Below are 16,215 nucleotides of genomic sequence, written 5' to 3'. Positions count from 1 at the left end.
ATAGTCAAGAGGGAGAAAGTTCTTTGGTCTCATGAGATGAAAATGGTGCTTTTTGGACATCAGACAAGATGCACATCACCACAAATACACCATCTCTACTGTGGGTCCTGAAAGGCTTGTTGAGGTAGAGGGTAAAACGAATATGAAAAATCATAGGAAAATCCTGGAGGACAATCTTATTTATTCTGCAAGAGAACTATGGCTTAGGAAAGGATTTATTTTCCAGCAAGGCAGTGACCCAAAGCATACGGCGAAAGCTACACAGATATGGTTTGGAGATGATAAGGTGAATGTTCCAGAGTGGCCGAGTCAAAGCCCAGACCTCAATCTGATAGAGAATTTGTTGCTGGACTTGAAAAGTGCCTTTCACCTCCGATCCTATGCAACCTGACAGAGCTTGAGCAGTTTTGCAAAAAAGAATGATGGAGTAACATTGCAGTGTCCAGATGTGCAAGCCTGACTGATACCTATCTACATATACTCAGTGCTGTGATTGCAGTCGAAGATGCATCTGCTATACAGACTTGAACAGGTTGAATATTTATGCAGTCACTTATTTTACATTGTATAGTCTTATTTAATTTACTTTACTTTGCAGAAATTTGTTTTCACTTTGACTTCAAAGAGGTTTCTTGTATTTTTTGTCAAAAAACCAAATTATATTGACCATGATTGATATGTAAAATGGTTAAAAGGGTAAAACATCTAAAACGGTGAATACTTTTTATAGGCACTGGTTATCTTGGTCTGGTTCTTGGTTGCTGTGGTGACAAATGCACTCAGACATTCAAACGTACTCTTTTATGGATGCAGATGACTGTCATTATTCATGTCTGTAGTTTCTTCTATTAGTTTGCCTTCCTGCATTATGCTTCTCCACAGAAAGCTTTTCAAAACCCTACATTGTGCATAAAACAGGTAGAAAAGGAGCTGTATACAAAAAAATAAATAAATAAATAAAAATACAGAAAAGAAAAAAAAGATTCCAGTAATTAAATCTGCATTATGTTGTCTTCAGTACCCTTTGGTACTTCACACAAGTTATTTTTTGGTCCATTTTATGTAGCTTTCTCGTGGTGATTTTATTCAACAGTCTTCCACAAAAAATATGAAGTTACAAGGGTATTTCCATCCTTGTTCAGGAAATTAGACTACTAGGATTTGATTTGCATCCAACAACAGCTCAAATGAGCCAATTTCTGGGCTCCTTCACTGTGTTAGCTGAATATTAAAAAATATTGTGCTTTGAAATGACTTGATTAGCTTTGAATAATAATCCAGACATGCTTTAGAAAGGAGATGAAATTAACTCTCTTTGGGAAACTCCATTTCATCAGTTTCTTTTTCTCTCTACATGTGGATTATTTTGTTTGTAATGTTTAAAGATACAGTATGTAGAATTTTCGCTCTGAAATATTTATATGAATGTAAAAAAGTGTCTATATGTACATCATACTTCTTGATTGAGGTCTTACAGTACCTCAAGCACATAAAGTTTATTATATTTTTGCACTGTTAGTGGGACATTTCTTGTTATTGTGGCTGCCATAGGACGCCCATACAGTAGACGGTTTTCAAATCTTAAAATGATTTTTAAAACGACCACAGACATCAGGACAATTTCAAACAATTTTTCGTCTTACATCATCTGAATGCACACACTACACAACTCAGCCAGACTGCCAGATCACTGGAAACCATACACCTGCCGACCTGCCTACGACCTTCTTAAAAAAACACACACGTATGTCTGTCAACATCCTCTTGATGTCCCTTCACAAAAGGCTGCCCTGGCATGTGTTACAGGTGCAGCAAAAATCAAACAATGAGGCAAAGACTTAGGATGAAATTCTGACTGGAATTAAGTTACAGTTGTGTATGTGGTTGTGAGCGGTGTATGATCCGGCTTGTGACACTACCTCATCTTCTCGCTCTCATTGGTTGTGGGCACGTTGTCAGAGGCACTACGACCTAGAATCATAAATATCAAACATGTTTAATGACTGTGTAAGTTGCACTCAGGCTGAAGAGCCGATTGGCTGGTAAATAAAGCCAGTATATATGCTCTACAAGGTGACATTTTTATTGAGCAGAGACCTCGAGAAGCAGAGATGGTCAGAGCTGGACAGTCTGTATACTTGTCATATTGTGTTATCATTCTGGTTGAGAGCCCCTTGGTGGCAGAATTTTACATATTATGTGTTTAATTCATCAGTTCTGCTGAGATACAGATACAGTTCAATATGTGCAGGTGTGCATGTTTCAGGAGACAGCAAAGTCTGTGCATCATCATTTCACACATTTTGTATCGAATTATATCATCTGTTGTATCGTATCTTATTGTATTCATTTGATCACATTTTCATGATTGTTGTGGGTTTTACAAATTTTAAACCTATAAAAAGAACAAATAGATAATGGCTATGACAATTCAGTGTGAAATCATTGAAAAATACAGTGTTTTTCTACACTATCCCTGAAAGGTAGTGATTTTGGAGATAGGAGGGTCGGACAATTGCAAGTTATATTTTAAATAAACCAAAACCTTTTAGGAATGCTAGAGGTTGCATGCAATATGTTGTTGGATATGAAATATCATGTCTTCTATTTCTAGAATGCTTTTCTTTTATGATTGCATTTTTTTTCATATTGTGTAAATTTTAGCATTGTTCCTACTTATTTATTTCTCCTTTCCAATCTAAGCCACCCATTTTTCTGGTTCTGTTTTCATGCATTACAGTAACAATAAAGGTCTAAATATCTATTGTTATGTACCGCTATGAGAATTTAAAGTGCTATAAATATTCTACTATTAGAGAATCGTGTTGGCTTTAGTTAGCTATATTTGTTTGCAACACATAACCTGAGTCCAAGACAAATAAATTAAAAAAAAACATCCTTTTTTCACCACTACGTTGGTACCAATAAATCAGAGGGTACCTGATAGCTAGTTTGAGCTTCATCAGACTGTCTTACATTGTTATAAGAGTGTGGCTGTAATGCGCAGGCCTCCATTCAAGATGACAAATGTACATACAGTATGCTTAGTGAAAAACATAACTCCTTTCCTTGAAATATTTTCCATTTGTTACAATTTGTGATGTGTGTATGGCGAATGCTAACTCTGCATTATTGATAAAAAATATAGTTGATTATGGAGGCCTAGTGTGATGTGTGTCTGGTTGCACTGTACCACAAACCACAAACTGGTTAAGGAGAGGAAGCTGGAGACTTCCTCACATAACCAAATTAAGCCATCCAATTGTTGAAGGTAAGTTTAAAGAGATTTAAGCTACTGAGGGCAAGAATTTAGGCCATGTCAAAAAGTTCAAATGTGTCAGATGTCTAATACATTGTGAACTGTACAATGTACCCAAAATAAATCCGTCTAAATGAGCAGCAATTTGGCCCTAAAACTAGGTTGAAAAAGTAATCGCATTCACAGCACAATACTTAACAAAAAAAGGCTCTGTACCCTCCAGCGCAGGGACAACATAACAAAGCCTCTCAGGCAGTCAATGTTTGTCGAGGCAAATATTGACTGAGGAGCTTAATGGCATCAGGAACAGCACGTGTGTAAAAGAAATGTAGCTCAGGAGTCTAATTCCCAATCCAAAGGTATGTCTGAAGGATAAGACACATCAGAAAAAGGAGTATAAGTAAATCTGGAGCCCTCCTTTCTGTTAAAATCTGTGTTAAAGCACTAGTTTTGTAATCCCATGAGACCACCATCAGCCCACTGTCAGCCTTTTTATCTCAGTGTGATGCTTCACATCAAAGCATATCCGTGACATTTTGTTGTAGAGAGCAGGACATAAAACATTCAAATACTTTCATAAATAAGGAGACAGCAGAGGCAGAAAGTCTTATGGCATCCTTTGCCATTTAATGAATGAATATAATTAAATATTAATTCAATGAAAAATGACAAAAAAAAGAAAAACTAGAAATTTCTTTTGATCATGAACAAGTTTGGAATCATTGATGCTCTGTTTTTCTGATCCAGCTTCTCTTCCTTCCTGCTTGCTCACAGTCACACAGCAAGAGCCAAGCTGGTTTGGCTGTGTTCTATAGTTTGTATCATAAACACCGCTCTGGGTTACGATGCATTTCTGCAAAATGATTTTGGTTTACAGCAACAGGCCTGTGGGCGATGCAGGCCAGTTTATAGTCAATATAAAAGGCTTCAATAAAGATCAAGGCCACAAGCTTAAAGCTCCTATACAAGGATGTTTACTGTGAAAACAGGGAATCTTTACTAGAAAAGAATAATTAAAAACATATTCCAACCTAGAAACCAGCGTTCTTTATTTAAAAGTCCCCAAAACAATGGAAAATAAGTTCCCATATGGAAATGAGCAGTATACTTTAAATGAAAAACCACAAACTTGTCAGTAGGAGCTCTGCTCAACAAACAAAATGGAAAGCCAGCAATGTCAGCTTTGATGTCTTTCTGTTATTTTCTAAAGCTTGGGGTAAAGAAACAAATTAGTTTTCTTTTATCTGCACCCAGAAAGTCACTGAAACTCTGTGATAACTACTGCCTCAAACTGCAAAAATGTCCTTTTTTTACCTAAAAGAAACACATTCTTATTCAAATTTAAGTTTCTGTGAATGCAATAACTATACACCATTTCAGAAAATGTTAGAAACCAGACAATAACTTGCAACTTGGCAAGTCAATTATAATCCTTAATAAATTAATGTGAAACCCCATTATATTCATTTAAAATGCTACAAAAGTCCTTGAATTGAGACAGTGGAATCAGAAAGTATTTGAGCAATTGCTTGCGATTGAATTGACATTTTAAGACCAATGTTTCTCAGCCAACCCCATACACTTAATAAAAGAAAAGGTTTGGGAAAGGAGTGTAGCAATAGCTTTGGTTAAGTACAACCCAGGCAGTCAAAGGGGGGTCTCTCTCTTGTACAAGGCTGCACTGGTGGGACCTTCAAACTGCAGTTTAATGGCCTGTTTCAGATTGAGCTGTGGATCAGCAGTTGTCATTGCAACCATAACATCTTCCGGCAAGGCACTACAAGGTGAGACTGGAGTAAAATTGTAGCAATTCGGTGACAAAAAGTTCTTTTGGGGTACAGAATCCCAAGCTTTCCCTTGTAGTTGGCTTTGAAGCCTGTATGGGTAGCCGAGAGGAGGACTCTCTCGGTCTTTAGCACCAACTGCAGGGTTGTCTTGCCCTGGCATTATCCCAAGGGAAGTCATGACTGATTGCCATTTGCCACCAGCATAGGTTTGTTGTTTGTACATTTTGTTGTGATATTCAAGACCGGACGACAAGCCTTTCTGAGGCAGTTCACAGTTGTGCACCATGGCAGTGACCGTGCAAACAGTGGGAGGGCTGCCTTTTGGATGCCTCTGGGTGCTTCCATGGAGGCTGCCCATGCCTGAGCTCCCAGGTGGGGGGAGGGTTGAGGGACGGCTACGACTGCGTGGCAGTGAGTGCTGTTGGATCTGCTGAATAAAGCTGAGACTGTCAGCTGGCACTGTCTGAACTGTGGCCAGTGAGTGACAAGTAGATGAGGTTTGGGAGCTCTGCATGGAGTGAAATCGTTCAGCAGTGGAGCCGGGAGAAGATATCGAAGACGAGGAGGTAGTGGCGGTGACTTCACCTCCGTTAATATTTGAGATGCCTGAGGAGAAGAGCTTGTTGGGTTTTATAGGGGAGAAAGTGCTGGAGGTTAGCAGGCCTAAGTAAGGCTTGGCTCCATAGCTCTCCAAAAGCCTGACAATGTTAAAGTGGCCATGTTTCCCTGCCACTTTGATTGGACTACGGGCATATTTATCCATGTGATCAGGGTTTGCTCCTCTTTCCAGTAGCATTGCAACAATATTGGCATGTCCCTCCTGGGCAGAAATGCTCAGAGTTGTTGCCCCCTGATGGCAAGCAAGGTCTATATTTACACCGTTGGCTTCAAGGAGACGATGTCCTACTTCAACATGTCCTGTCCAAGCTACTGAATGCAAAGGTGGTCTTCCCTCTGTGTCCTGTGCATTGGGGTTAGCACCATGTCTTAAAAGTAGGTCTACCATTTCCACAGATCCTTGCCATGAAGCCACATGAAGTGCTGTGCGGCCTTCAGGGTCTCTAGACTCCAGAGGCACCCCGCCTTTTTCTATGAGAAGTGTAGCCATGTCAAGACGACCCTCTAACACCAGGAGGTAGAGAAGAGGCCTTCCCTCTGCATCCCGGACATCAGTATCAGCACCTCGCCTCATAAGCAACTCTGCAACCTCAGTATGGCCTTCAAGGAGAGCGGCACTCAAAGCAGAATGCCCATCATATGCCCTGTGGTCAATGGGAGACCGTCTATCCAACAACAGTCTGACAGTGCTCCAGTGGCCTTCCTGAGCAGCAAGTATAAGAGGGGTGCGTCCTTCGATGTCCATCTCTCCAACTCGTGCCATGCTACCTCGCTCTGTCAAAGCGGCACAAACAGCCCGATGGCCTTCACAGGCAGCAGCATGAAGTGGAGTCCAGCCAAGGTCATCTTTGTGGTTTTCGTCCAGGCCTCTGTCCAGCAGGGATCGGACAACCTCAACGCTGCCTCTTGCTGCTGCCAGGCAGAGTGCTGTCCTGCCTTCAGAATCAATTGCATCCACAGCCGCCCCCCAGAAAAGCAGTCTTGATACTGTCTTCATGTGACCCATGGCTGCAGCTGCCAGCAGGGGGGTAACGGCAGCTGCAGCAGGGACATTGCCATCAGGGCCAGCAGTCTCATCTACATCAGCACCAGCTTCTAACAAAAGCTCAACTACGTCATCATTACCCTCATAAGCTGCCAGAAGCAATGGTGTCATTCCATCGTTATCTCTGCGGCCGGGATCTGCTCCACGCTCCAGCAACAAACTTGCCACCTCACCGTAACCTTTGACCCCTGCAGCTGTAGGGACACAGAGGGCAGCAACTGACAGAGCAGTGCGTCCATCTCCATCAGCTAAGTCAACTTTTGCATTGTGGTCCAGCAAAATTTCCACAGCTTCATGATGTCCCATATAGGCAGCAGCTATGAGAGGTGTCCGACCTTTGCTATCCACTTTGTCAACCTGTGCCCCAAAGTCCAAGAGGGTTAGGACAATTTCTTCATGACCACCCCATGCCGCAGCCCTTAGAGCAGTCCTGCCCTCAGTGTCACATCCATCCACTTCTGCTCCTGCATCCAGAAGAAGCCGGACAGCCTCGCTGTGTCCTCCCCATGCTGCGGAACGCAACGCTGTCCAGCCTTCATTGTCTACATGTTCCATTATCCGCATTGCAGTCTCATGCTCCTGACTCTTTGCCCACTCCAGGAGCACGGACAAGACTTTGACATGGCCCTGCCTGGAAGCCAAAGTCAGTGGTGTTTGACCGTGAACATCACATTCTAGTGGATTGGATCCATGTGCAAGGAGGAGTTCAGTTATATTTGCAGAACCCTCATGGGCTGCACTGGCAAGCAAGGTCCGTCCATCTGTGCAACCAGCATGGTTTACAGACAACCAGCTGTCCAACAGCTTCTTTACAGAAATGTCCTTTTCAAGTTCCTGTTGTGAGTTAGTTTCTTTTTCATCCATAGAGTTCACTTCAGCACTTTCATCAGCATCTGCAAGAAAAGCTGTAGAGACCAGCCCACTCCTCTTTAGCAGCTGCAGGACTTCCTGGCTGACCAGAATAGGAGGATGGTTCGTAGTGCTGCTGCTGGGAGCAAGAACAGGCACACCAGCCCATATCATCCAGAGTGCTAATAAAGAGGGATTTTCTTTATGGTGACCTGAGCAGACTAAATGTGTGGCAAGCTGGCAAGTATCCTCAATATCCAAGTATGGTCCCTGCAAAGTCAGAGCCATGGCAAGCATACTGTGGCCTTCAGTTTTGCTGCACAAGTACTTCTGTGTGCAATACTTCACATCCATCAGCCACTCAGCAAAGCTAGCATGGAAAAGTATCTTGGTGCCCCCAGGACCATCAATCAGGAGAGGAGAGAGGGTTCGTAGCTTGTTCTGGAAATCCTGAAGGCTGAGCAAGTTGTCATGGGTCCAAACTGCTGTGAAGAGTTCTTTGGGTGTGAGGGGTCTTGGGGCAGCCAAGAGGACATTGAGGAGAGGCCGGACATAGACAAAGAGCCCTCGGGGAAACAGTCTCTGGCACAACCAAAGGTAGAGTCCATTCAGAGTCCCTGGTATATCCCGGATCTCTCTGAGACCCACCAGTGCTCCTGCAACGCCATCCAGCACACGCTCGAGGAAGAGCATGCAGCCGCTGCTCTTGATGTGCAGGAGATTCAACATATCAGCTGTGTCTGGGGTGAGCTGACGACGGAGTGCTGCTTCTTCATCAAGCCGGCAGAGGATGTACTGCTGTACGTCACGGACTGGTGGGGGCTTCCTCAGATCATCCAGACAGAGCTTACGGAAACCTGCAACACAAAAAAGTCAAAATTGTTTTAATGCTAGCATCATAAACAAAGGATGTTTTAATTTCTGGTTACTGTCTCTCTTTCTCTTTCCCTGGCTGTCATCATATGACAACCTAAATTAGAAAAGCAGATGGCCTAATGCTTAAATGACTGGGAAGGCCGGATGTTTCAGCTTGAGAGATTTCTTGTATTAATTAAGCATTCCTTTACCCTTTGAATTTACCATATTGCTCAATGGAGGAGAAGACCTTTGTTATGCAAGTTTTGATCTTGGAAGAGGAGATAACATTCTGTGCTGTATAATTTGGTCATTAGTTTCCATTACACAACACATCCTTCCTCTATTTATAATTCATTGCTAAAGCAAAGCTGGGGCGTATAACAAGAGCACTCAGTGTAGCACCAGCTTTTAACAATAGTGCAATTAAAGGTCCTTTTTTCCGTAGATGCATAAAAATTGGATGCTTGTGCCTACTTTATTGGGGTTATTTTTGTATATTTTTGCATTTATATTCATCACCAACATAAGGCTGAGCAGATTGCTTTCTCTGCAGTTACTAAGTCAGTAGACGCATGGCTAATGTGGATGGTGAAATCAGCTGCAATAACGATCCTGTCAAAGGATCAAAATTGAGGATATCAACCCAAAACGAAGATAATTAAAGAAGGGGAGTAATCAGGGGAAAACATACTGCTTGATCACATGTGAATCATTTCCTTTAGTGTTGAATATACAGTGCTGTGAAAAAGTATTTGCCCCTTTCCTGATTTCTTTTTCAGCATATTTGTCACACTTAAATGTTTCACATCATCAAACAAATTTTAACTTTAGGCAAAGATAGTCAGAGTAAATACAAAAAGCATTTTTTTTAAATAATGATTTAATTTATTAAGGGAAAAAAACATTCACATCTACCTGTAATTGCCCCAATTTGATAAATCAGGAATTAACTGTGAGTAGCCACAATTTTTGGAAAGCTAAGATCAATTTTAGTAGCCACACCCAGGCTTGATTACTGCTAGACTTGTTGAATCAACAAATCACTAAAATAGAGCCTGTCTGGCAAGGTGAAGTTTATTGACATCTGTCTGGAAAGGGTTACAATGCTATTACTGGGGCTTTGGAACTCTAGCAAACCATGGTGAGAGCCATTATCCACAAATTGGTCAAACTTGGAATAGTGGTAAACATTCCCAGGACTGGCTGGCTAACTGAAATTACTTGAGGCACTTCGATGACTCATCCAATAGGTCTCAAAAGAACCCAGAACTTCTAAAGACCTGCAGGCCTCACTTGACTTAATTAAGGTCAGTGTTCATGACTCAACAATACGAAAGAGATTGGGCAAAAATGTCATCCATAGGAGAGTTCCAAGGTAAAACCCACTGCTGACAAAAACAACACAAAGGCTGGTCTAACATTTGCCAAAAAACATCTTAATGATCCTCAAGACTTTTAGGAATAACGAGACAAAAGTTGAACTTTTTGGGTTACATCTGGTTTACAGCACCATGCCAACAGTCAAACATGGTGGTGGCAGTGTGATGGTTTGAGGCTGCTTTGCAGCTTCAGGGCCTGGACAAATTGCCATAATTGATGGAACCATGAATTCTGCTCTCTACCAGACCATGTTTGGCCATCAGCTCTTGAACTCAAGCACACTTGTGTTATGCAGCAGGACAATGACCTGAAACACAATAGCAAGTCCACCTCTGAATGGCTTAAAAAATGAAGGTTTTGGAGCGGCCTATTCAAAGTCCTGACCTAAATCTGATTGAGATGCTTAAACAGGCCATTCTTTATCCAAAACCCTTCAATGTGGCTGCAAAGAAGAGTGGGCCAAAATTCCTCTACAGCAATGTGAAACTCATTGCCAGTTATCGCAAATGCTTGCTTTCAGTTGTTTACGCCAAGAGTGTTAGGTTTAGAGGGTTATTGCTTTTTCACATGGGCCAGGTAGATTCTGATGGCTTTTTTCCCCTTAATTAATTAAATTGTCATCTAAAAACAGCATTTTGTATTTACCCAGGCTATCTTTTTCTAATATTAAAATGTATATCATGATCTGAAACATCTAAGTGAGACAAATATGAAAAAAAAAATCAAGGGGGAAAATACTTCACAGCACTGCATAGCCATTAACAATCTCAGTAAAATAAGAAAGTAATTATTACAGTTAGTGTTTACTGTAACATTATGACAGATCGACATCCATTTCCCCTATCTTAATCCTGCCTAGACCAATATATTTAAGTGCAGCACTCATGAAGATAAGCTACCTGTTCTTCTTACCTGAAAACATCTTGCAAACAGTTTTATTGTGACGGCGGACAGAGCAGACTAGCAGCAGCCAGCCGGGCAGCAGGTGTTGATTGGCAGCCAAAAGCTCTGCAATTGAGCTGCTCTTTCCATCTCCAATGCCTGCCTCATATCCTACATCAAGGGAGTCCACCACCATCATTACAGTCTGGGCAGGAGGAGGAAGGTCCAGCAGGGGTCCCAGCACTGCTCTGAGGGTGAGAAAAAGACCAACATTAAAAGGAGAGGAAGAAAAATGCAGTCGTGGGCAGACGGCTTAAAGTAACACTAACAGAGCAGGCTTTTCTCTAATATTGCCTGCAGTGAAATTCCACAGATACAGAAAGAAGCAAGTCAGCCATTTCATATCAAGTCAGTGACTCTAAATGAAATCACTCAATCACTAGTCAGACAGCTATTTTCACATGACTTGAGGCTATCACTCTTCCTATACGGAAATGTCTTTTTCTTCCATATCATTAACCTTAGGAACAATCCAACCATAACTCTCAGGTTGGAAAAAAACATTTAAGAATTGAACAGTTTCATTTATGTAGTGAAAAAGAATCCCAGCATGATTGACTCTTCAAAAATTTCCTGTTGCAAAAACATAAAAAAAACTGAATCAGACTGTGAACTTCTTGCATTTTCATAGTAAAAGAGTGGGAGTGATATCTCAGCATCCAGGTGTTGCTCCATATTCATGACAAGAAAAATGCATTTTTAAGATATCATTATTCTCTCTAATAACTAACATCCAGTATTATAAAGCAAGCCTGGCACATACTACAAGATCCTTTTGCTGATATTCAGCCTGATTCCCTATTCAGGCCAAAGTGAACTCTCAATTAACGGATAGCTCAAAAGATTGTCTGGACAAATTGTCCTGTTGTGTGATGTGTGTTAAGAGTGATCTTTCCTTATCCAGTCGTCTCTGAAGATGATAGGAGCAGCTCCAAATATAAAGCATGTTCAATGTTTACAATCAGAAATTTCAAATGGCTCTATACTGCCCAGACTTACAGCACCTATTTAAAGTATTGACCCCCTTGGATGTTTAATACTTTTTGAACATTTTTATAAATCAATCATGGTCAATATAATTTGGCTTTCTTCAAAAAAAATAAAAAAGACCTCATTAATGTTAGTGAAAACAGATTTCTACAAAGTAATGCTAAGTAGTAGTCTAGTAGTAGTCTCACAGTTACTGAAATGAGAATCACCTGAGTGCAGTGAATGTATCTCAGGTAACTGCAATATAAAGACACCTGTGTCTTGAAGGTCCAGTCACTGGTTAATCAGTATTCCTGGCTACCATTACACCATGAAGACCAAAGAATACTCCATGCAACTCAGAAAATAGGTTTTTGAAAAGTATAAGTCAGGGGATGGCCTCAAAAATACCAAAGGCACTAAATATATGACAGAATTTGCCACGTGTTTATCTGAGACTTTTTTAACCTAATCACATCTATTTTGATGCCATTTTAGTCACTCTTGGCATCTTATTTACAGCCAAAACACACTTTAATAAGTAAAATTTTAGACATATACCACACATGGACAAAAGTATGTGGCCACACCTGTTAATTTTTTAATTCTGGTGTTTCAATCGGATCTGCTGCTAAATTTGTATGAAATCAAGCACACATTTGAGATTAAATCGCAAACATATGAGATACAAAATGGGTTGTTCTGAAGAGCTCAGTGACTTCAAGCATGGCATTGTGATGGATGCCACCTTTGCAGTTAGACTGTTGGTGAAATTTCATCCCTGCTGGATATGCCACAGTCAGCTGTAAGTGATATTATTAGAAAGTGTAAGCGTTTAGGAATAACAGCTACCTAGCGGAGGACCATGATAACTCCCAAAGCAGCATCAAGGATTGCTAAGGCACATGGTGTGTTAATGTCCCTAACAGTCTGCTGATACCAATGCTGATGATATCCGAACTTTCACTTGCATTAATGTGCACACAAAAACTGTGCAGTGGGAGCATCGTGGAATCGGTTTTCATGGCTGATCAACACTCTACAGAACGAATAGGCACAAATTCCCACAAAAACACTCCAAAATCTTGTAGAAAGCCTTAAAAGAAGAGTGGAGGCTGTTAAAGCAGCAAAATGAGGCCATCTCATCTCCATACAGTCCATGTACTTGATTACAGTGTGATTACAGTCCCTGTTGGTGAAATGGTCTGGCATTTGAATACTTTTGTCCATACAGTGTACCTCATTATTTGATGCAGATCTAAGACTATGCATCTTAAGGCCTTAAGCATGTTGAAGTAGAATCGGTACAACAGTGCTTAACCTGGAAAAAGTCTAATCTAAAGTGTATCTTTCCTTCAAAGAGCGCAGTCAGCAGTCGTCCTGCTGTGATCTTTAGATGACTCAGGTTAATGGAACTTCTCAGATTTCCTGCCTCACCCTGGGCACGCTCACACACACACAGGTTGATATGTGTACACATATAAAAACACAATCCTGACATACCCTAGCACACTTCACATCTCGCCTTTGAAGTCTTTCCTGAGCCTTAAACCCCTCACGGTATCAAATCAGAGCTTTGATTCTGTAAAACCCTTTACCTCCTTTGACCATAACATGAAGGATAAATCTGGTATTACATACATTTTCAGCATAATTACTCTATGCACATTCAGCTGAACATGGTTCACAAAATACTGAACAAAAAAATAAAGTGAAATGCTGCAAGTTTTTACATAATGTATCACAAAAACGAGAATAACAATGAAAAAATGACCTGAGCACAGCATAGGAGCACAGGGAGTGATGGAGTGTCAGACAGCAGTTGTAGCTGCAGGCTTTTATTCCTGAATCCTGACCTAAGACCTGACATGAGTTTATCTGAGGAGAATGAAATCCTGCACTCAACATGAAGTACAGAGCTGTCTGGCTGAGAGTAATGCGCACCAGAGCCAAAGACAAAAAACACTCCTGCTTCCTAACACATATAGTAATGATATGGTAGCTGTGTAGTTATAGTTATTACAGAAACCCATGTTCATCCATTGTTAACAAAGCCAAGAAGCAGCAGAAGTGCTTCAAACGCAGTAATTATTGGATTAATTAACAATTTGGTGGACACTGACATCATACATTTCAGATAGTTTAAGGTAGTGGCTGTAGCACTTTTAAAAAATGGAGAGATATCAGTTTTTAACAGCATTCCTGGCTGGTTGATCTGTGTTTTGTAGTGATTTTATATTTAATGTTTCATGTCTGTAACTCCGGTAATTGTGCTGCTGCCCTGTCTTGGCCAGGACACTCTTATATATCAGATTCTAAATCTCAATGAGGCTTTTCTGGTTACATATATCTAAATAATAATAGCACAGACATGTTAACACAGTTTGACCAAAATCTTTAAAAATTCAGTGAACTAATTCATTTTCTTGTGAGAATAAATCTGTATTACTTTGCTAATACTGAATGTGGTTATTCAAAATGTTTAAGAATTATACAAATTTGGTAATCAACTTTAATTCTACCAACGATCACATAACTCAGCTCACAACAGATATTCAAAGGACAATAAAGATGCCCCCAATGATCAAACGACGGTCACACTGGGTAATTTTCATTAAAAATACGTGGTTTGTGTATCAGAATCAATGCTTCTAGTCAATGACCTACAAACTAGACTGACTTTGATGTCTGCAGCTGAGAGGAGCACTGTGTTTAATGTTTGGTGATTCATACAGGCTAATTTAATTGCAAGCTAATAATAATCGATGCAAATCAGCACTATGACCCAGTTTAAACTGAAAAGCAACACCTTTAACTGTCAGCTTGAGAACAACTCTATCAACCTGTCTACTGCTGCTATGAGTCGGTCATCCCCCTCATTTACTCAGAGCAGCTGAGATAAAATCCCCTAAATCTTTGTTGAGAGTCCTTTTTGTTAAAAATATTACTCAGTGTTTAAAACTTTGTTGAAACCTGCAGGATTAAAGCTAGTTAGCTTATGAAAAGAGGTGATATCATGTTTCGTTAACGTGTTAAAGGTCAGGTTGGTAAAATTACTCTAAGGGCAAGGTAAGTGGAACATCATCATTACGTGTTTAAATGTAACTTTAAAAAAGGGGAATTTAGGTTTTGGAAAGAAACTCGAACAAATATAGTTGTTTGGAGGTGAAAAACTGTTGCCTTAGCAATCAAACAGTTGGAGAGTTGCTCTTTGTACTAATTGGCCTATAGGATTGATCATTGTTTTTTTCTGTGAGTAATTGTGTTAATTCACAATAATTGACACATGTAATGCGGGAATCATTACACTGTATAATTTAGTTGTCCTTACTGTAGGATGCTTGTTGCATTTCTCCACTGAAGGTTTTAGTACTGCTCTATGAAAAAGGTAAAAACATGTAGTTGTCTGAATAAGGATGACTTTTGTGCTCCTTTTATCATGTTACACTGCCCCCTGTAGGAACTCTCTGTGCACTACAAAGCTAAGTAGACAGGCCAACTGCTAAACTAGCTGCTAAAACCAAACACTAATGGGCAGATCCACTGCAGACAAGCACAGCAGTTGCGTGTTTTTAACTAGTCGTAAAATGCGTGCAAACTGCTCAGCTGAGGAAACTGCACCCAGTCTCATTTACATGTATGTAAATGGCGAATAGGAGGGGGAGAATTAGCAAATTCAGAAAGTAATCACAAAGGCCAGCACTAACTATCACAGGCAGTAAAAGTGGTGCAAGTTAAAGCAGATATTAAACTGGTGCTAATTTTATCCCCTCTTTCCCTTTCATTTCAGCTCTTTCCATCTCAGTCAGCCGTTACTCACTGAATGAGGTGGAAAGCATCTTTATGTAATATAGATAAGGGTTTCAGGGTTTTGTTTTCAGGAAAACAAAACATGTTTTCTTACTTTAATGTTTTAGTTTGTCAAAATCCCAGTAAAACAACCAAAATATACACCTCATCATGGGGCATAGAATAAAATAATATGTATGCATGCCTGCCAGTTTAGAGTTTCTATACTAATAAATGCACTGGTCCTGTCTTTTTGTTGAGTCACATTTTGTTCCAAATAAGATACAGGGGTCACTATTCTTTGTTAATAAAACTGATGTGTTGAAATTTCATGACTCCTTGTTAAAAAGGTGATGGTGGGTCCTGAGGCTTGACCAGTTGAGAACCACTGCTTTACAGGGTACTACATATAACAAACGTCAGACTCTAGGCCTGCTGAAAGACCCTCAAAATTATTTTATACCAAATATTTAATGTAGCAACTCCAACCCAACCCTTTTTTTGCAAGTCTAAAATCGACTCATCTCCTCTGACACTGTAGCAGAACAGCAGTCTACTGCCAGACAAATCTAAAATTGTCTTCAAATGTCAATTGTATCAAGTTTTTTCTTTTTTTTAGCAATATTTCAACATTTAGTTCTTGTATTCCAGTATGAATCCAGCCTTCTGCTTCACTCTTTGGTCCGTTATCCACATCTTTCTTAGAGCAAGTTTGTGTT

General features: G+C 40.3%; 1 protein-coding gene across 2 annotated transcripts in view; it reads right to left on the bottom strand.

The window, feature by feature from the left end:
- Positions 1-3,877: 3,877 nt before the first annotated feature.
- Positions 3,878-16,215, bottom strand: part of ankrd50l (ankyrin repeat domain 50-like) — a 41,252-nt gene continuing 28,914 nt past the window's right edge. For both annotated transcript variants that reach the window (XM_041807847.1, XM_041807848.1), the window contains exons 3-4: positions 10,709-10,926; positions 3,878-8,415 (exon numbers count right to left, since the gene is read on the bottom strand). In XM_041807847.1, the coding sequence (XP_041663781.1) occupies positions 4,907-8,415; positions 10,709-10,926 (3,727 nt within the window). In that variant the 3' untranslated portion in view covers positions 3,878-4,906. The remainder of the gene's footprint in view (positions 8,416-10,708; positions 10,927-16,215) is intronic.

The sequence above is a fragment of the Cheilinus undulatus genome, linkage group 15 (genome assembly GCF_018320785.1).
Source record: "Cheilinus undulatus linkage group 15, ASM1832078v1, whole genome shotgun sequence".
NCBI classification, from domain to species: Eukaryota; Metazoa; Chordata; class Actinopteri; order Labriformes; family Labridae; genus Cheilinus; species Cheilinus undulatus.
Note: the sequence above shows the minus strand (reverse complement) of the source record. Positions and strands in the feature narration are given on the sequence as shown.